Here is a 22,452-nt window from a genome sequence, read left to right as displayed (position 1 = left end):
GGAAATCCTTAAAAATCAACTAGGAAGAAATGGTGTCTCTTCTGCACAGAGGAGCAGAGCACACTTCCTTTCCCTTCATCATGGCATGTAATTGAGTTGACATGTATTCACTGAGCACTGAGTATATGACAGGTACTATTTTGAGCATTGGGGGTATAAAAATAAATAAGACAGGCTGGGCCCTGCCTTAAACAGTTTCAGGTTTAGTGGTGAGCCAGGAAATAAACAGACAAGTGTACATAGTCAGGTAGTAAAGCAAGGTTGAAGGCTGAAACGTGATGGAGGTTTGTAGCTGTTTTGGGTCCACGGCTCAGGACAGCTTCTCTAAGAAGGATGTGCCATTTGGGTAGAAGCCAGCTGTGCAACTGGAAGGGGAAAGGCATTCTAGGAACTGGAGACTGCAAATACAAAGGCAAGAAGGCCATCATGGCTGGAGTGGAGCAAGTGAGGTAGCAGGAAATGAGGTCATGGGGCTAGGCAGAAATCAGGTGATATTAGCTGGGCAGGATCTTATTTTAGGAAGGACGGACTGAGTGAGCTGGAATTATGATGAAAACTTTTGAAAACAGTGGTGATGGCTGCACAACAATGCGGATTTAATTAATGCCACTGACTTACACACTTAAAATCATTAAAATTCATATTTTATGTTATATATGCATTTACTACAATTAAAAAATTTAAAAAGAAAATTTTTAATAAAGAAGAAATAGTGCTTGGTTGGAATTTTTTAAAAAAGGGAGCTGGAGACCAAAGGAAACAGCATAATTAAATACACAGGAGAAGTAAAAAAAAAAAAAAAAAAAGTCCCCTGAAGGAGGCCCAAGGGAAACTTCTGGAGTGCTCCCAGGCTCAATTTTCTGAGTATTGATTATCCAGGTGTTTCATTTTCTGAAACTTTATTTATTGAGCCATGCATTTATAGTTTGAGCATTTTCCCCCTACATTTTATACTTCAATTGAAATATTCACATCCGACTCCATCTATGGTGGGGAGAATTGACTGTGGCAACCCTGAGAGCGCAGGCAAGTGCCTGATACTTATGCACTCGGTAAGTAGCTGACACATGGTTAGACCCTGTTCTTAGCTTTTTGTTTTTGTTTTTGTATATACTAACTCATTTCGTATTTGCAACAACTCTATTGTATATACTAACTCATTTATTGTATATACTAACTCATTTCATATTTGCAACAACTCTATGAAATAGAGCACTGTAACTATCATTCCTATTTTATAAATGAAGACCCTGAAGCATAGATAAAATAATTCTCCAAGGTAACATGGTCAGTAAGTGCCAGAACTGGAATATAAACCTAGGCAATCTGGATCCAGAGCCCACACCTTTATTTTTTAAATTTTATTTTACTTTTTCGAGGCAAAGACTTGCACTGTTGCCCAGGCTGGAGTGCAGTGGCGTGATCTCAGCTCATTGCAACCTCTCCTTCCTGGGCTCAAGAAATTCTCCTGCCCCCAAGAAATTCTCCTGCCCCAGCCTCTCGAGTAGCTGGGACTACAGGCGCACACCACCATACTCAGCTAGTTTTTTGTATTTTTAGTAGAAATCTTTTAAACGATCTGACCTCGAGAGAACTTAATCACTATCTCCAGGACAGTACCAAGGAAGATGGTGCTAAACTATTCATGAGAAACCACCCCCATGATTCAGTCACCTCCCACCAGGCCCTACCTCCAACCTTGGGGATTACAATTCAGCATGAGATTTGGTGGGGACACAGATCCAAACCATATCAGGTAGAGAAACTCCTCTCTAAACCAATACATTTCACACTCTCCAACTGTTGTTGCTTTATGATCTTAACCTCTCACTCGATCTCCCATTATTAGATTTTTTTTTTTTTTGAGACAGGCTAGAGTGCAGTGGTGTGATTCAGCTCATTGTAATCTCTGCCTCCTGGGTTCAAGCAATTCTCCTGCCTCAGCCTCCCTAGTAGCTGGGATTACAGGCACGTGCCACCACGCCTGGCTAATTTTTTGTATTTTTAGTAGGGATGGGATTTCACCATGTTGGTCAGGCTGGTCTTGAACTCCTGACCTCAGGTGATCCCTCCGCCTCAGCCTCCCAAAATGCTGGGATTACAGGTGTGAACCACCAAGCCCGGCCCCATTATTAGATTTTTAAAAAGATTATTATTCTGAAATTACTCCTTGGTGCTGTTATCTCTGGTGATCTGCCACATTCTCATGATGTCACTTATTTATACCTGGCACCAGTCTCACTAACCTCTGGTTGCGTGGCATGGTAGCGAAAGTCCTAGACATGACTTTTCTTGTGAGAATTCTGCTGGGGGCATTTGATGGAGAGGTCCTCTATGCCTATCTGAACACAGGGAGCCTGCCACCTTCCTGCCACCTACCCCTTCCTGCCACCCAGGGCTATTTCAATGCCCACCTCTGCTCCTGGTGTTTCCTGTGGGCTCAGCACTTTCTACACAGTACTGTCATCCCACTAGCAGAAACAGGAGCATGGGCACTTCCCAAGGCCACAGATTCCTGCCTTGTTTTCCTTAGTGGAATTCTCAGGTTACAACCCAGTAGCCAAAGGGGTCCTCTGAACCCAGGGAGTAGCTAATGAGTATGGGGCACTGACTTGGTCTAAGCATTGTGTAAACAAATTTAATCCACAGAGAGACCTTACGAAGTAGGTACTTTTTTTCCATTTTACGCTTGGGAAAAACCAGACACTGAGAAGCTAAGTAACTTGCTCAGCTCACACAGCTTGTAAGTGGTGGAGTTGGGATTTGAATCCAGGTACCTTAACGGCAGAGCTCAACATAAGCACCCGACCCCTACTCCAGGCCTCTCCCATCTCAGCCTCCTCCTTGTTGCTGGCTTAAGCCTCTTTTGGGGCTACCCTGCACCATCACCGTGGCAACCTCCAGCAACCCCTCCCATTAGCCCACAACTTGCAGCCACCCTGTCTCGTTCAGACTCTGAGCTCTCAGCCCACACTGTTGCTGAGGGAGACCAAGAGGGTTATCTCTTGCCCTGTGTTTGCTTAAACATGCCAGGCATCAGGCTACTGTTTTTATTTAGAGACGTGGTCTCACCGTTGCCCAGGCTGGAGTGCAGTAGTGCGATCATAGCTCACTGTAGCCTCTAGCTCCCAGGTTCAAGTAATGCTCCTGCCTCAGCCTCCCAATTAGTTGGGACCACAGGTGTGCACTACCACATGTGGCTAATTTTTAAAATTTTTGTTAGAGACAAGGTCTCACTATATTGCCCAGGCTGGTCTTGAATTCCTGGCCTCAAGCAATCCTCCTGTCTTGGCCTCCCAAAGTGTTGGGATTACAGGCATGAACCACTGCACCCAGCTGCACGCTTCTATTTTTATCTCATTTCAACTGTTAAACCCTTAATCAGGCAAAGGCCACGGTTTATTCTCAGTGAATTAGGGAGTGGTTAAGGATACACTCTGCCTCACTTACTAGACAGTGAATTCCTGAGGGGAAGGAACAAACTCCTTTTTATCTCAATGCTCAGCTGCACCTGGCATATAAGGTACACCTACTAAATGTGTTGTGAAATAAACAGATGAATGAACTCCTGATGCTCCCTATTGCAGAAGACTGCAAAAGCATAGCATTCATGAGAGTTGGCAAAGGACTTGGGCAGAGCTGGGCTTGAAGCCCCAGGTCACTTCCAAGCTATGATGCTGGACCATGAACTTAACCCAGGGTTTGGCAACTTGCTTTGTGTGAAGAGTCAGACAGCATTTTCATCTTTGTGGGCCATAAGGCTTCTCACGTAACTATTAATATTCAATTCTGCCTTATTTGTAAAAATAGCCAGAGATAATGTGTCCGGAATTCCTTCCGGGGGGTTCTTGGTTTCGCTGACTTCAAGAATGAAGCCGCAGACCCTGGCGGAGCGTTACAGTTGTTAAAGATGGTGTGTCTGGGGGTTTGTTCCTTCAGATGTTCAGATGTGTCCAGAGTTTCTTCCTTCTGGTGGGTTCGCGGTCTTGCTGACTTAAGGAGTGAAGCCGCAGACCTTGGCAATGAGTGTCACAGCTCTTAAAGGTGGCACCTCCGGGTCGTTCCTCCCGGTGGGTTCGGGGTCTCGCTGGCTTCAGGAGTGAAGCTGGAGCCCTTCATGGTGAGTGTTGCAACGCAGAAAAGTAGTGCGGACCCAAAGAGTGAGCAGCAGCAAGATTCATTGCAAAGAGCCAAAGAACAAAGCCGCCACAACACAGAAGGGAACTCGAGCGGGTTGCCGCTGCTGGTGCCAGTGCCCAGCTTTTATTCTCTTATTTGGCCCCTGACCACGTCCTGCTGATTGGTCCATTTTACAGAGCACTGATTGGTCCGTTTTTACAGAGTGCTGATTTGTGCCTTTACAAACCTTTAGCTAGACACAGAGTGCTGATTGGTGTGTTTACAAGTCTTTAGCTAGACAGAAAAGTTCTCCAAGTCCCCATCTGACCCAGAAGCCCAGCCAGCTTCACCTCTCAATAATACCTAAATCAATGGGTGTGGCTGTGTTCTTATAAGCTTTTATTTACAAAAATAGGTGACAGGACTGGAGCAGTGTGCTGATCTATGACTTACTGTAAAACAAGATTGTAAAAGAAGACCATATGAGATAACCCGTGAAGGTTGCCCGAACTCTTGTGCTGGAATGTCCTTGAGCAGGAGTGCACATATTCCACCACATTAATTCCATTCAACTCAATTGACTGAGCCTCACTACATGGCACTCGAATGGATCGTAGTTTGTTTTTCTCTCCAGTTCCGTGGGAGGCAACACCACCAAACATTTGAGAATTAGCATTGTGTAGGAAGTAAGAGGTTAGGATTCTGGAACCATACTGCTTAGGTCATAGTTCTGGCTCTGACCCTTAAGACATATGTGACCTTTGCAAAATTAACCTCCCTGACTTAACCTCCCTCAGTTGCTCAATCCATAAAGCTTGGGTGACAATAACTGTCTTTCTCTCTCAAAGGGCTGTTATGGGGACTAAACGGGTCCAAATCACCTGAGGCTTTCTAAAGATTCCAAAACTCAGACCACATGCACACCAACAAAATCACAATTCCTGGGGGTAAGGCGGAGGTGCCAACCTAAAATAGTTTATTTAAGGGTAAAATGTGAGGATGGACCACCCAGAAACATCAACTCCAAAGGAATGGATTTGGCATTCTAAAGTAAGGAAGTTAAGGTTTCATTTATATAGGCAGAGACAGAAGTTTTGAGCAAGATAACAGTATTCCTACAAGGCTGGCACATAGGTACAGCAATTTGATTGGTTATTGGTTTCTTTTTGGGAAGGGAATATTGAGCATTTTTTACAGAGGGTGTAATAATCGTGGGTTTTATATCTCTGGTCCAAGCAAAACAGGATAACAGAGGGAAGAAGTTGTAATCTTCTTGTTATGATGAAGCAAGGTTCATTGCTTAACCAGGCACGAGATTTTGTACCTGAAGTCTTTTAATTCCCTCTAGACATCGTTCAATAAAAGAAAGCGAGTTAATCTATAATGTGGGAATAGAAGTTGTAAGCATACGTGACTGATATTACAGTCACATCTCTTTCAAGGCATAAAGTGTTTTTTTGATGGGGGGGGGGTTCCAACAGCTTTTCAATTTTATTTTCACAGGGGCATCAGTATTTTTGAGGCTTTCCTAAGTGGGTCCAATGTGCAGATAGGTTTGGTCCAAGAGCTGGTATGATATTTCGGTATATGCTTCTGGGATCACTGCAGCCCCAGATGTCAAGTACCTCGGTTTCCCGACCTCAGCTCAGTGCGCAACCACTGCTCCTCCACCCCCGCGCCTAGTCCAGAAACCCCTGCCCGTGCACACTGGGATTTGTAGTCCCTTTGGCTCGCCGGCCTCATCCTCTCCTTCCATTGGTTTTGGCAGATGCCGCGCCCCGTAGCTCCACCAGTCACCGCGGCGCAGTGGCCCTTAAGCCAGGAGCTGCGGCGCCCGCAGCAATCACAGCAGTGCGGCCGTCGTGGGTGGTTGATGTGCGGCTGCGCGCCGCCGCGAGTTCTCACGGTCCCGCAGGCGCCAGCACCGCAGTCACTCACCGCCGCCGCCACCGCCACCACTGCCACCACGGTCGCCTGCCACAGGTAACCGCGAGCCCCAGCACAGAAGCAGGTTCAGTCCCCACGCCCGAGGCCAGGGCCTCCCGTCTGCTCTCTGAGGCTCTCGACGTCAGGGCTGGGATTTTCATTTTTCCCGTCCCTTTCTGAGTAATCAGTTTCTCATCCTGCGAGGGGGATTTTCGGGAAACGGTGAATCCAGAGGGAAGGGAAACCCTGCGGCCTCTCTGCCTGGTGGTACTGGGGGTGGAGGTCTCTCTTTTCTCACGCGTGTTGTGGCTGGAAGGGCGCAGCGCTCTGGAGGGGGAAACTAAGGCGCAGGAGGAGACGTGATTTGCAGAGATCCCACAGCCAAGGGCCCCAACAGGGACTGGGGCTTGGTTCCAGGCTTTACGACCTGGGAACAGTTTAGACTTTTGATGCTTTTAATGTGGAGGATTGCACCCGTGGGAAAGGGCTATTAACGACGACAACAAAAATACCCAGGCTTATAAAGACATCTGTTTAGAGAAGTCAGGGAAGCTTTGGTTCTGGGAGGTTTGAGCTGGTGAGAGTTTCAGGACCACCCACATCAATATTGGAAGTGAAAGTTAACTGGCTTTTTTTCCCGTCCGTATTAGATTTGAGGTTATACCTACGTGGAGTGTTCTGTGCCATGCATTGTAGTATCTGGGGGCTGGAAGAAGAAACTTTGTGTCCCGTGCTTTGTTTTAGAGATGAAAAGGAGTGCCCAGGGTAGGTGACTAGCCCTGTGGTATGTGGTGAATGGAGTAGCCCAGCTTTCTTTACTCTGGGACGTGCATAGCAAACATTCACTGAGCCTTACTAAGCTTTTTGAGCAGAGATTATTTCATAAAGCGGAGAGACAATCTCTGTGTGAACAGTTCCAGCGTTAAAGGGCTGGAGTATACAGGTGTGTACAGGGGCAGCATCTAACGCTGACTTGTGGGAGAGGTTGGGACTTCGCACAGATGGGGAGGCTTGAGTGGAGTTTATGTGGATTTTTTGTTGGTTTGTTTTGTTTTGTTTTTGAGACGGAGTCTCGCTCCGTTGCCCAGGCTGGCGTGCAGTGGTGCAATCTCGGCTCACTGCAACCTCCACCTTTCCAGTTCAAACGATTCTCCTGTCTCAGCCTCCCGAGTTCTTGGATTAAGGGCACCTGCCACCATGCCTGGCTAATTTTTGTGGTTTTAGTAGAGACGAGGTTTCACCATATTGGCCAGGCTGGTCTCGAATCTCTGACAAATGATCCGCCCGCCTCAGCCTCCCAAAGTGCTGGGATTACTCCACGTCTCGCCTTGGAGTTTGAGGGCTGGGCAGGACCTAGTGAGATGAAGGAAGAGAACAGTGTTTCATCTGGAAAACAGCATGATGAAGGCAGAGAAAGAGCAATGCTTTTGCACTGGAGTCGTGGAGTCTGGTGCAGTAAGGGATTTCATGTGGGTGGTGGATTTTATGTGTGAGAATAGAGGTATGTCTTGCAGGGCTTCCTGTGCCGCTGTGAGAGATTTGGATGTTATCCTGAATGTCCAGGAAGCCACATTTACTGTAGATCTGTATCTCAGATACTCTATTGTGTGGAAGTGTTGGAGAGAGGCCACACTAAGGATAGGGAGGTCATTGCAGTAATCCCTAGGAGAATTATGAGGGTTTTAAAGACAGTTGCAGTGGGAGGGGAAGAGAAAAGATTTGAGAACTCTAAGGAGGTAGAATACACCATACCCAGCCTTAGTCAGTAAGAAATATGTAGAAGTAAACTCTGTCTCGAGTTTTCCAGCCCATGACTATCTTCTGAAGAAATGTCCAGCATATATATATTTTTTTAACTGCACAAGTTGCTTTGCAGACCATAATTGGAATCCCAGTTTATCAGGGGAAAGTTGTCACATGTATTGACTGTATTGAAATCTGAATGGTTAAATAATCATATGATAAGACTCAGATTTTCTTGTAATCCAGGAAATGCTCATTGAAACCATAATTAGATCATTGTATATTCATCAGGTTAGGAATTGCAAAGTTTGACACTATCAAGAGATGATAAGGATTTGAAAAAAATGAGATTCTCATTCACTACTGGTTGCAAGTGTATCTTTGAACAGTATAGCCACTAGCAGATTGGGTATATCTTAAGATCAGTGGTTCCACTTCTAGAAAATACTAAGAAGCCAGAGACATTTCTATACAACGGGGAGGATATTAGGGTTGTTTGTGGCAACACTGCTTATAATGGTTTAAAATGCTTATAATGGTTTAAAAAATTGGAAACAGCCTAAATGTCCATTAGTAGGGGAATGCTTGTAGAGTGGGTATACATCTTTTTATAATAAATTGATTGGGAAGAAATGCTAATTTAGGATAGTGGTTACTTTGCAGTGTGGGGAGGATGGGATGGGACAGAAGGAACAATTTTGTCTGTAATGTAGAAAAAAGATGAGTGGGTTTATAAAATAACGGAGAATGGTCTGGATGTTAGGTAACTGGTGTTTTATGTTATTCTTTGTACATTTCTATAGGTTAATGTCCACCCTTCAATTTCTTGAAGTAAAAGTTAAAGTAAAAATTTAACTTGAGTTAGCATGTAACTATAAAAGTTAGGCTCAGTCATTTTGGGAAAAGGCTGCAGACTGCACTGGTCCCAGGTTTCAAAAATAGTAATTTGGGTGAAAGAAAACTCAAATTCCAAATAAGCATTTAAAATAAAAATGTGGAGAAGTTATTAACCATTGAGTGACATTTTTGACTTTTTAAATTTTCAAATTTTTTTGTAGAGACTGGGTCTCACTGTCTTGCCCAGGCCAGTCTCAAACTCCTGGGCCCAAGTAACCCTCTGGCTTTGGCCTCCCAGAGTACCAGGATTATAGGCAGGAGCCACCGTGCCCACCATTGACCAAAATTTACTTTCCTAGAAACCTAAGTTCTAACCATTAATAGATTTAAAACATTTTTTTATTGCTTCTTTTGAAATACATGTTACTTGCTTATACTTTCCGTAATGCTAAAAGATAATTTCCTAAAAAAAACAGATAAAGTCATTACTCTGTAAAATGTAAAACTGAACATGTGTTAAGAATTTTATTTAACACATTAATGAGGAAACTTGGTGAGGTGTTGGAGACTCCAAAGTGCAACCAATTTGTAGATTAGAAATACTGAATTGAATTTGCAAATGAAAGACAAAACTGGCCTCTACAGAGGAGGAAGGAAGTCAAATGAACCTCCGTTTGGTAGCACGCATTTGCCTGTCTAGACTAGAATTATTTGCATTGCTGTTACCCATAGTTTGCAGAATTATAAAATAACTCCTATGAATCAGAGTTAGATAACCTTGAAGAGCATGCTCTATCTAGAAGCTAGTTTGCCAATAAATCACATTTTCTCTGTAGGAAAAAACGATAAACTAACCTGAGTAAAATAGACTTTTCTTTTTCTTTTTTGTTTTTGTTTTTTTTGGAGACAGAGCTCACTCTCTCACCAGGCTGTAGTACAGTGGCGCGATCTCGGCTCACTGCAACCTCTGCCTTCTGGGTTCAAGCGATTCTCCTGCCTCAGCCTCCTGAGTAGCTGGGACTACAGGCACACGCCACCACACCCAGCTAATTTTTGTATTTTTAGTACAGACAGGGTTTCACCACGTTGGCCAGGATGGTATTGATCTCTTGACCTCGGGATCCGTCTGCCTTGGCCTTTCCAAGTGCTGGGATTACAGGCGTGAGCACCGCTCCTGGCCTAGATTTTTCGTTTGAGATAGGATCTAACTGGATGATGATGATGATGATGATGATGATAATAATTTTTTTTTTTTTTTTGAGACAGAGTCTCCCTCTGCTGCTCAGCTTAGAGTGTTGTGGTTCAGTCTTGGCTCACTGCAACCTCTGTCTCCAGGACTCAAGCAATTCTTATGTCTCAGCCTCCTGAGTAGCTGGGATTACAGATGCATGCCACCATGCCTGGCTAAGTTTTGTATTTTTAGTAGAGACGGGGTTTTGCAATGTTGGCCAGGCTGGTCTTGAACTCCTGGCTTCAAGTGATCCACCCACCTTGGCCTCCCAAAGTGGTGGAATTAACAGGCGCGAGCCACCACGCCCGGCCTGGATTTTGTTTTAATCCTGTTCTTTAACCAGAAAATCAAAGGATTTAAAGGACTGAATGACCCTCTAATAAGCTCTACTATCTCATTTCACAGATGGACCGTGAAGGCCCAGAGAGAGGAAGGGTCCCCTCTGAAATAGTAGCTGTGTCTTTTGTTAAAAAAAAATTGCATCAGATGCCTTTTTAAATTTTTTTTTGAGACAGAGGACAGAGGTCTCTCTCTCACCTAGGCTGGATGGTTCACTGCAGCCTTGACTTCCCGGGCTCAAGTGATCCTCCCTGCTCAGCCTCCTGAGTAGCTGGGACCACAGGTGTGCACCATCATGCCAGCTGTATTTGCAGAGACAGAGTCTCCCTATATTGCCCAGGCTGGTCTGGAACTAATGGGTTTGAGTGATCCTCCTGCCTTGGCCTCCCAAAGTGTTGAGATTACAGGCACGAGCCACCATGCCCAGCCTGTATCCAATGCTTTGTAAAATTTTTTCTGTTTGACACAGGGTCTCACTGTGTTACCCATGTTGGTCCCAAACTTCCGGGCTCTAGTGATCCTTCTACCTCAGCCTCCTAAGTAGCTGGGACTGCAGGCATGTGCCGGTGTGCCACTCATGGGTACTTTTTAAAAACAGTAAGACAGGCTGGGTGCAGTGGCTCACACCTGTAATCCCAGCACTTTGGGAGGCTGAGGCAGGCCCATCACTTGAGTCCAGGAGCTTGAGACCAGCCTGGCCAACATGGCAAAACCTAAAAATACAAAAATTGGCTGGCATGGTGGTGCATGCCTGTAATGCCAGCTACTCTGGAGAATGACACATGAGAATCACTTGAGCCTGGGAGGTGGGGGTTGCAGTGAGCTGAGATCGCACTGTTGCACTCCATTCCAGGCGATAGGGCGAGATTGTCTCAAAAAAAAAAAAAAAAATCAAAACAAAACAAAAAACAGCAAGACATTTTCTTTTAGCTACTGCAGTAGGAGAGAGAGACTTCAGTATGGAATGGAGCTCAGCTGTCGAATGGCAAGGTCAGCTGGGGATTTGTAGCCCATGGGCAAGGTGAAGGGGGTTGGTGGAATTCCTTCAGCTTAAAATATTCAGTATACTAAGGTGCCATTTTTTGAGCTAGTGGGTCCTGAACCCCATCAATAGAATATTACTAAGAGGAACTTCATTAGATATTGAGGGTGAGGGATTCTCTTCTGGGTTCTTGCTAAAACTGGACCTGGCAAACCAAGGCCTTGAGGAGAAGAGGGCTCAGAGGAGCCTGACTAAAGTTTGGTCAAGGAGACAGTTCCTGTCACCTGTCCTAATTTCTTCTGCATGTTGTCAGCCGAAAAACCTTGCAGCATGATTTTATTTTATTTTATTTTTAGATGGAATCTCACTCTATCGCCCAGGCTGGAGTGCAGTGGCATTATCTCAGCTCACTGCAACCTCCGCCTCCCGGATTCAAGCCATTCTCCTGCCTCAGCCTCCCGAGTAGCTGGGATTACAGGTGCCCACCACCACGCCCAGCTAATTTTTGTATTTTTAGTAGAGACAGAGTTTCACCATGTTGGCCAGGCTGGTTTCAAACTCCTGACCTCAAATGATCCTCCCGCGTTGGCCTCCCAAAGTGCTTGGATTACAGGTTTCAGCCACCATGCCTGGCCTTCAGGAAGATTTTATTCTAAACCCCTAGAGAGCAGAGAATAGGATCAAAACCTTTAGGTTTGGAAGGCTTTTTACAGATTTCATTGTCTAACTAGCTGCTTTGCTTGGCTTTGATGGTTTTCTGTGTCTAACCCAGAGCCAGTAGCTGGCACTGAGGAGTCACTCCTGATGGTTAAGGTGTAGGCTTTGGTATCAGACCTGGATGTGAACTTGACTCTGCTATTTAGATGGCCCTGTGAACTTCACCTTATTACTTGCATTGTTGGTGATAATTTATCTGGAATGGGCACTGCATCCCATACTTCTCAAATGGATTAAACCTGACTTGATGGTACATTTCTTGAAGCCAAATGAAGTCTTTTTTTTTTTTTTTTTTTCTTGACAGGGTCTCACTCTGTTGCCCAGGCTGGAGTGCAGTGGCACAGTCTCGGCTCACTGCAACCTCTGCCTCCTGGGTTCAAGCAGTTCTCCTGCCTCAGCCTCCCAAGTAGCTGGGATTACAGGCGTGTGCCACCATGCTTGGCTAACTTGTATTTTTAGTAGAGATGGGGTTTCATCATATTGGCCAGGCTGGCCTCAAACTCCTGGCCTCAAATGATCCACCTGCCTCGGCTTCCCAAAATTCTGGGATTACAGGCGTGAGCCACTGTACCTGGCTCCAAGTGAAGTCTTTTAAGTGAATTACTGACCTAGTATAGCCCTGTAACCTGAGCAGGGACGAAGGCCAAGTGGGAACAGCAGAGGACTTGTCACTGGAGTCTGGTGAAGTCTGTAAAGGCTTGTTCATTGACTTTGACTTTGTGTAACTCAGATACTCCACTGATAGGCTCTTCTAAGATAAGAGCTGTTTGTGCAGGAAGCCCACTAGTGCCTTAAAATAGTAGGGCACGGAAGAGCACCGTGGGTGTCCTACTGCCGGAGGAAACTGTGAGGGCCTGCTCTGTGCTCGGGCCCTGGGGTACAGGGTGCAGTGCCTGTGGTTCCACGGCCTCCCAGACTTTCACATAAGCAACTCTTTCTTTGGGTGATACACTAGAACAAGCAGTCTTTGCCGTCAGGTCTGTGTGGTCCCAGCAGTGCCACTGACCCCCAAGTTTCTCTACCTCTCTGAGCCTCAGTTTCCTCACCTGTCTAAAGGGAGTGGGGATCCTTGCTTACAGGGAACGGTTGTGAGGATGGTGTGAATAAAGTGTCTTGCACATTGTGTGGTCCATAGTAGATACCCACAAATGTGCCACTCCCTACCTCTGTGCCACTCCGCAACACGTCCCACTCTCTGGGAGTCTTTTTTTTTTTGAGACAGATTTCACTCTTGTTGCCCAGGCTGGAGTGCAATGGTGCCATCTCGCTCACTGCAACCTCTGCCCCCTGGGTTCCAGTGATTCTCCTGCCTCAGCCTCTCAAGTAGCTGGGATTACAGGCATGTGCCACCACGCCCAGCTGATGTTGTATTTTTAGTAGAGACGGGTTTCTCCATATTGGTCAGGCTGGTCTTGAACTCCCAACCTCAGGTGACCCTCCCACCTCGGCCTTCCAAAGTGCTGGAATTATAGGCATGAGCCACCGCGCCCAGCCAGGAGTCTTTCTCTCTGATCTTCCCTGGCTGGAGCAATGACTGTCTGTGTTGCCTTCTCCCTGCACGGGGTTAGCAGATGACACACGTGCCCCAACAGCACCCCTGGGAGATCTTTTCAGTCTTGGTGCATTATGATCTGCCTTAGGTTCTTTTTAAGGCTTCACAGTATCCCACCATGAGGCTGTACTATAATTGATCCAGCTAGACATTTACGTTGCTTCCAGTGCTTTGCCCTAATGTATGGGCTGGTGCCCTCACCTCCTTAGTTTCTTCCCCTTTTACAAATGACACCTCCCACTCCTACTGGGACTCCCTCCCTCTCCTGCCTTATTTTTGTCCATCACTCTCATCACTATCTGATAACCGATGTGTATAAATGGTCTGTCTCTTCTCTCTGGAATGCCCCCTCCACGAAGGGTTTTGTCTGTTTGGCTCACTGTTCAATGCCTGTGAGCAGCTAGCAGGTGCTCAGTCCATGTTTGTTGTATGGATTCAGGGTGGGGTGGATGTAGGAGAGAGTAAATAGGAAGAGGGCAAGTTAAAGGAGAGGAGGTAGATGATGATGACGCCTCTGTGAGATGAAGCCTGTGTAATGGGGACCGTGGAGAGCCACAGCCAAAAACAGCAGAGTCACAAAGAGCTAGTAGTTTAGCAGGGATTGTTCACTTTTTCATCAGTTTTTCACTTTGATAAACCAGGAATCACAGGGATGCTGCCAGATTATTCGTGCTTTGTTTTGATGCTTTGACTTTGTCAAAAATCATGCAATAAATGCCCACAGGAAATTAGTAAGGTAGCTGCTTTGAGGCATGTTCATTGCCAAGGATAATGGAATGATTATTTTACTTTTGTGTGTCTCTTCACCCCAGGCCTGTCTATGTTTATATGTTTCCCAAAATAGTGTTAGTGTGTGTGGTTTTTTTCTTTTTGAGACTGCACCCTCTGCCTCCCGGGTTCAAGTGATTCTCCTGCTTCAGCCTCCAGAATAGCTGGGACTACAGGTGCATACCACCATGCCCAGCTAATTTTTATATTGTTAGTAGAGACGGGGTTTCACCATGTTGGCCAGGATGGTCTCGATCTCTTGACCTCATGATCTGCCCACCTCGGCCCCCCAAAGTGCTGGTATTACAGGCGTGAGCCACTGTGCCCGGCCATGTATGTGGTTTTTTAAGGTAGCATTTTCTATTCAACAACATACTGTGAGACTTTTAATATAGCGTTGTAGTTGGGGAATTACGACTCTGTGTTTATAAGAAAAAAGAATGATGGAGCAGGACCATCACCAGGTAGACTATGAAAATGTCATTTTCTGTGTCAGTAGGACACTTTTCCTCCCAGAGGAGTAACTTGTTAGTGGATTAGAAGAATAACTCGATCTTGTAAAAATAACTAAGTGGTGCTTTTTTGGTGCCTGCTGCGTGTTTGCTGATTTAGGTGGATAAGTAGGTGGTGTCCGTTCTGTTGTTCACAGTCAGGTCAACCATTTGTTTCTGGTTTTTATTTATTCATTTTTTTATCCTAAACATGAGGAGGTAAAAGTCACACACCATTGTCCCCAGAGGAATGAGCCTCTTTGGGACTATGTCATATGGACGAAACTCAGAATAAACAGGTGTGCAAACTAGGGAACCCATTTATTGCTGATGAAAGATGACAGTAACAACCAGGCTGTGCCTGCCATGTGGTCTGGGGGCATATTCTCACTCCCTCAGACAAGGTCAGCAACCTATGACCTATGGGCCAAATAAACCACCTATTTTATAGATAAAGTTTTATTGGAACATAACCATGTTCATTTGTTTATATATTGTCTCTGGCTGTAAATGGCTTATGGGTTAGTAATTCATCATTTCCAGAGACCAATTAACAAGAGCAAGATCTGGTACAAAGAAGGTGACTTATTTCCAAGTTGCTTAGGGGAAGAAGCACAGGCATCCCACCTTTAAATGTACTGCTTTGCTTTTGGAGCAGAAAGCGGGCACATTTAAAAGGCAGGGGAGGAAGCAAGCAAGGTGGGGTGTCCATGTGTTAGCTTGGTGTCTTATCTACTGTGCTGTCTGTCGGTTGAGCTGGTGACTGCTGGCGTCTTTGTGGGCAGGACTAGGCCAAAAACTCCCCAGGTGGGTGGGAGTAGCAGGCATGCTTTTTGACTATTATCTCTCGAGGCAACCTCCTGGTGGGTGAGGGTTCTGTATTGGGCATGCTTTGGTCTGTAAATCAACTGTTAACTCTTGAGGAGTTAGATGAACTTGCCCTGTAGGGAGTGTCTGGTGAAGGAGGGGCGGGTAAAAGGCTATATTTGTGTTTCTCAAGGGCTAAGTAGGAAGCGGGGAACCAGAGGAACGATAAAAGAAGAGGAGAGACAAAAATAATTAAGCCATCTCTTAGAAAAATGCGAGTACTTGGTGACATGGCTGCTTTCAGGATACAGTGGCAGAGCTGAATAGTTGTGAGAGAGATGGCCTGGCCTGCAAAACCAAAAATATTTACCTTCTGGTCCTTTGCAGAGAAAGTTAGTCTACCCCTACCCTAGGGGAAGGCCTTCCAGGGAGGCTGCTGGGTGAGCTCCGAGTAGGTGAGAGCCATTGGTTGGAACATATTGGTAGTGACTGTCACACCTCTCTTGTGGGGTCACTGAAGAGCTTGGGGTACATGGATATTTTTGCTCCTTGACTCTCTCGCGCCTGTCCTCACTGTTGCTTCCTCACACCTTTGTATAATTGTATCTTGTATTGGTTCCTTACCTTCGAGTTGACAGGGGTGCTTGAACCAGAGTGACTCCATGTTGAACAAGGGCTGGGTAAAATTTGGCTGAGACCTGCTGGGCTGCAGTCCCAGGAGGTTAGGCATTCTTAGTCACAGGATGTTTACGGTTAAGGGAACAGGTTAATGTTTACCAGATAGACCCAGGAAAGGTCCTGATGTTCCAATATCTTAAGAACAAAAGCATTTTTACTTTAATAATAAGTTCACTTTATTTCATTTATTTATTTATTTATTTAAGACAGGGTCTCACTCTGTTGCCCACCCTGGAGTGCATTGGCACAATCTTGGCTCACTGCAGCTTCTGCCTCCCAGGTTCAAGTGATTCTCGTGCCTCAGCTTCCTGAGTAGCTGGGATTACAGGCGTGAGCCACCACGCCCGGCTAAATTTTGTATTTTTAGTAGAGACAGGGTTTCACCATGTTTCCCAGGCCAGTCTCGAACTCCTGACCTCAAGTGATCCGCTTGCCTCAGCCTCCCAAAGTGCTGGGATTACAGGTGTGAGCCACCGTGCCCGGCTATAAGTTTCACCTTAAAGATAATAGCATAAATTCTTGTGAAAGACAGCAGTTCTACAAAGATTAACAAGCCTCTGTCCCAAGCCCTTGTAGTAAGCACATCTCCCTGTGACTTTGTTTTGCTTTGTTGTCTTATGTCTAAACAAGCATTGCACCTAAGGTGGACATGGTCCTTCTCTTGCTTTTGGGAACACCCTGTTCTGTCTATAGAGTAACCTGTTCTTTCATTCTTTCACTTGCTGAGTAAGCTCACTTGCACATTATTCTGTGGACTTGCCCCAAATTCTTTCTTGCATGAGGTCCAGGAACCCTCTGTTGAGGTCTGGATCAGGATCCCTTTCTGGAAACACAGCCCCACAGTGAGCCCTTGTCAGGTCGAGTGGACGTGTGGGGAACCTCCTCAGGTGCACTTTAACAGACCCCGTGGTTCTAGCACTGGGGGTCCTCAGCACTCCACTGACCTGTCTGTTATGTGCCATACTAGCCCCTACCGAAAAAAACAAATCTGGGGGCATCTTACTGTAGTTACCAGTTGCCCATCCATGGGCCTTGCAGTGGAGCTAAAGAAACCTAAATTTAGCACCAATTCAGGCTTTCAGCTTAATAATTAAGTTCTTGTTAGGAGACAGCCCTTGAGGGTGGAGCAGTACAGTCTGTTGACCAGGATGCTGGGTTGAGGACAGGTGGACCAGAGCCTGGGGGATTTCATGCAGTTCTGCCACATCAAAGGTAATCTGAGGCTAGCAGCATAGTGTCACCTGAGACTTGTTAGACATGCAGTCTCATGGCAGCGGGGTGGGTGGGGGGAGCATCGCGCAGTGACTCATGCCTGTAATCCCAGCACTTTGGGAGGCCGAGATGGGCAGATCACCTAAAGTCAGACATTCGAGACCAGCCTGAGCAACATGGCAAAACCCTGTCTCTACTAAAAATACAAAAATTAGCTGGGCATGGTGGTGGGCACCTGTAGTCTCAGCTACTCGGGAGGCTGAGGCAGGAGAATCGCTTGAACCTGGGAGGCGGATGTTGCAGTGAACCGAGATCGCACCATTGTACTCCAGCCTGAGCCACAGAGCAAGACTCTCAAAAATAAAATATAAAAAAATGAAAAAAAAAAACGAGAAATGCAGTCTCAGGCCCTGCCCCAGGCTTACTGAATCAGAATCTGCCTCCTAGATCCCCAGGTGACCTAGGTGCATATTCAAGTGGGAGAATTACTGGCCTAAGACTCTTTTCAAGAGACTCAGGGCTTCCTATTTAGTTAGTGGAGAAAATCCATCGCTTTGAGGACTTGACTCAGAACGTTGAGGATGGTTTCTTCAGCTTAGAAGTGGATCACCCTTCATCTGGGTGCGTCCTCCATGAAGACACAGGCTTTGTTCTGTCCCCATTGAGTTTCCAGCATCCAGTACCTTGTCTGGCAAAGTAGGTGTTGCAGAGACTCTGGCTGAGTGGTGAGTGAATGCATGAATGAGTACCACCAGCCCTGCTTGTGGCATTGGGACAGAAGTCAGCCTCACACATCTGCTCTGAGTCCCCACATCTCAGTGACTGTGTATTTTTCTTATCGCAGAGCCACAGACTTGGTGCTGTTTTCCATTTGTACTTTAACAAGGTATTTAAGGTTTTGGCATTGAGGTATAAAACAGTGCATGTACTTCAATGATAATGAAGTATTTTTTTTTCTTTTTTGAGACGGAGTCTCGCTCTGTTGCCCAGACTGGAGTGTAGTGTTGTGATCTTGGCTCACTGCAACCTTCACCTCCCGGATTGAAGTGATTCTCCTACCTCAGCCTCCTGAGTAGCTGGGATTACAGGCTCCTGCCACCACGCCTGGCTAATTTTCGTACTTTTAGTAGAGACAGGGTTTCACCATGTTGGCCAGGCTGGTCTCGGACTCTTGACCTCAAGTGGTCCGTCCACCTCTGCTTTCCTAAGTGCTGGGATTGCAGGCGTGAGCCACCACGCCCGGCCTCAGTAATGATAAAGTCTTGAGATGCAGAGCCATACAACAGAAAGAGTGCTGGACCAGCCGTTCAGAAGGCATGGTCCCAGCTCTGGCCAACGACGACAGTCCATGGCTATTAGGCAGGTCATTGCTGTCAGACCTCAACCTCTCCTTTCTGTAAAACAAGGATGAAAATGTTTGCCCTGTATGTGTACAGAGTGTATGTCCATGCTCTATAAGTGTGATGCAAAGACAACATGAATTAACGTTTGACTATAGCTCATCCAGATAATTCACATTATAAACTTAAATTGCCCATCAATGTTTTCATTAAACCTGTACTGAATTTTTAGAAACTTTATTGTTTCTAAAAGGAGACAAAAATGAGGAAGAAAATCACCCTTGATCCTGCCTACTACCCAGCAATAACTCTTGTTAAAATTTTATGTCTGTTTTCCATATTTTTCTGTGCAGTTTATTTTTAAAATTTATTTTTTCTGATATAACTTTATTTATTTTTATTTTTAGTTTTGAGACAGAGTCTCACTCTGTCACCTAGGCTGGAGTGCAGAGGCCTGATCTGGCTTACTACAACCTCCACCTCCTGAGTTCAGGCGATTCTCCTGCCTCAGCCACCCTAGTAGCTGAGACTACAGGTGTGTGCCACCATGCCCAGCTAATTTTGTATTTTTAGTAGAGCTAGGGTTTTACTATGTTGACCAGTCTGGTCTTGAACTCCTGACCTCAGGTAATACGCTGGCCTCCCAAAATGCTAAGATTACAGGTGTGAGCCACTGCACCCGGCCTGCACAGTTTATTTTACATGTATATTCTTTTCTTACAAATACTTCATAGTTATGTGGTAGATATTTTTTCCAATAGTGACTGTTGTGGATGAATTTTATCAACTGTATTTTGAGTTATGTCAAAAACTTTAAAAAGTGTCCAGAGACCTTTCTGGATATTCCTTGGTTTTATATGCATGACTTGGGCTTGTAGTGAAGATCAGGAGGTATGGACAGCCCCTTCTCCACTCACAGGGTGGAGCAATAGAGCAAAAATAGAAACCCTCTTTATCTTCATTGTTATCCTCAACATGCTCTGTCTGGTGGTTAAATGGCCTTATCTTTTTGACCCATTTACTATGATATTTTCTTAGGGGCTGACAATGTTTATCTGTTTTTTTTTTTTTTTTTTTGAGACAGAGTCTCACTCTGTCACCCAGGCTGGAGTATGGTTGCACGGTCTAGCTTACTGCAGTCTCCGTCTCCTGGGTTCAAGTGATTCTCCTTCTTCAGCCTCCCGAGTAGCTGGGATTACAGGCACGTGCTACCACGCCCAGCTAATTTTTGTATTTTTAGTAGAGACAGGGTCTCACCATGTTGGCCAAGCTGGTCTCGGACTCCTGACCTCAAATGATCCACCTGCCTCTGCCTCCCAAAGTGCTGGAATTACAGGGGTGAAACACCGCCCCCGGCCAATGTTTATCTGTTCTTGTTGCTTTGTACTTGACTCTATGTTTCCCTTCTCAGGTTTCTGCAGTTGAACTCCAAGGTGCAGAATGGTTTGGAAAGTAGCCGTATTTCTCAGTGTGACCCTGGGCATTGGTGCTGTTCCCATAGATGATCCTGAAGATGGAGGCAAGCACTGGGTAGTGATCGTAGCAGGTTCAAATGGCTGGTATAATTATAGGCACCAGGTAAGAAAATGACTAATCTGTTTTGTTTTTTTAGGACACTGGCATTCTGAAAACACTTCCAGACATTGTTAATATTAAACAGAAAAGACTTGAAAAGCCATTGATGGACCTGTTAGGCTGACTATAACATAGGTGTGTTGGAGAGAATGTGGGGAAATCAGAACCCTCATATGTTGCTAGGAGGATTATAAGATGGTGTAGCCATTTTGGAAAACAGTTTGGCAGTTCCTCAGAAGTTTCCATAGGGCCACCTTAGTCCGATGCAAGGTCTCTGAACCTTGGCACTGTTGATAGTTGGGGACCAGGTTGTTTTTGGTTGTTGGGGGCTGTCTTGTGCATTTGAGGTTTAGCGGCGTCTGTGACACCCGTTAGATGAAGGCAGCATCTCCTGCTCCACTGTAATAACCCAGAATGTCTCTAGACATTGCCCAGTGTCCCCAGGGAGCCAGATCACCCAGGTTGAGACCTACTTAGTTCAACATCTTCATTTTAGAGATAAGGAAACTGAGGCCTAGAGAGTAGAGGTGACTTGCTCAAGGTCACATGGCAAGTGGGGACCAGACAGGACTGAGACCAGAACTCTGGTGAAAGGACCCCCAGGCCTCTTTGCCCTACTGCTGTCTCTTCACACCTTCCTCCCCCATCTTCCCTGGATTTCCCCATATCAGCCTAGCAGAAGGTAGAGAGAAAAAGAAAAGAATCCACATCTGAGTGTCCATGAAAAGTCCAGCCTCCCCTGTGGGATGTAAACTGGTGCAACCACTTTGGGAAAGAGTCTGGCAGTTCCTCAGAAAGTTAAACATCAGGTTGAACATATGACCCAGCAATTCCACTCATTCCACTCCTAAGTATGTCCTTAAGAGAGATGAAAATGTGTCTATACAGAAACATGTACATGACTGTTCATAGCAGTATTGTTCATAAGAACCAAAAGGTGAAAACAACCCAGATGTCCATCAAAGGCTGAATGGAGAAACGCAGTGTCTATTCATTAAGAAGATATCATTTGACCATAAGAAAGAAAGAAGTACTCACACGTGCTTCAACATGGGTGAACCTTACAAACATACTGAGGAGCTAGTCACAAAGACCACATATGTTATGATTCCATTTAAACGAAAGTCCAAATTTGGAAAAATCTGTAGAGATAGAAAGTAGGTTAGTAGTTGCCAAGGGCTGGGTGAAGGAGAAACTGGGGAGTGACTGCCGACGGACATGGGGTCTCTCTTTGCACGAATGAGAATGCTCTGGAAGTAGCGGTGATGAGTACACAACTTGGTGAACATACTAGAAACCACTGAATTGTCTGTTTTAGAAGACTGACTTTTATAGTGCATGAACTCTATCTCAATACAGCTGTTACTTGTTAAAAAAAGTCATTTAATCTTGTCAGTCTCAGAAACAAATGCTTAGACTTGCAGTATCTATAGGTTGGGCTCCCTTCTAAGTGCACTTTACACAAAGTCCTTTAATCCCTGCAGTGGGGTTATGCGTCGTTGGTCTAGTTCTTACTCCCTCTTTACGAATGATTGAACTGAGGCATAGGCAAGGTCAGCAGTTTGCCCAATGCGGTACAGCTCACAAGTGGTGGGGCCAGTTTTCAGACCCAGGCCAACTGGCTCTAGAGCAGCCCTGTCTGGTAGGAGAGCCATGGTAAATTTTCTAGTAGCCACATTTACAAGGTGAAATTAATTTTAATAACTTCTTTTTTTTTTTTTTTTAATTTGAGAGTCTTGCTCTGTTGCCCAGGCTGGAGTGCAGTGGCGCAACATGGGCTCACTGTAGTTTCCATCTCCTTGGTTCAAGCTATTCTCCTGCCTCAGCCTCCCGAGTAGCTGGTATTACAGGCACCCACCACCACATCCAGCTAATTTTTGTATTTTTAGCAGAGACAGGGTTTCACCATGTTGGCCAGGCTGGTCTTGAACTCCTGACCTCAGGTGATCTGCCCACCTTGGCCTCCTAGAGTGCTGGGATTACAGGCGTGAGCCACCACACCCAGGCTTAATAACTTCTTTAAACCAGTATTTCCAAACCATTATCATTTCAATAAGTAATCAATATAAAAAATTAATAATAAGATACCAGCCAGCATGCTTATAGTCCCAGCTACTCTGGAGGCTGAAGTGGGA

General features: G+C 45.5%; 1 protein-coding gene across 1 annotated transcript in view; it reads left to right on the top strand.

Annotated features, from left to right (window-relative positions):
* Positions 1-5,937: 5,937 nt before the first annotated feature.
* Positions 5,938-22,452, top strand: part of LGMN (legumain) — a 43,951-nt gene continuing 27,436 nt past the window's right edge. Inside the window, exons 1-2 of the mRNA XM_007987641.3 lie at positions 5,938-6,102; positions 20,154-20,320. Coding sequence (XP_007985832.2) covers positions 20,183-20,320 — 138 coding nt within the window. The 5' untranslated portion in view covers positions 5,938-6,102; positions 20,154-20,182. The remainder of the gene's footprint in view (positions 6,103-20,153; positions 20,321-22,452) is intronic.

The sequence above is a fragment of the Chlorocebus sabaeus genome, chromosome 24 (assembly GCF_047675955.1).
Source record: "Chlorocebus sabaeus isolate Y175 chromosome 24, mChlSab1.0.hap1, whole genome shotgun sequence".
Lineage (NCBI taxonomy): Eukaryota > Metazoa > Chordata > Mammalia > Primates > Cercopithecidae > Chlorocebus > Chlorocebus sabaeus.
This window is presented reverse-complemented; position numbering and strand designations above follow the sequence as displayed.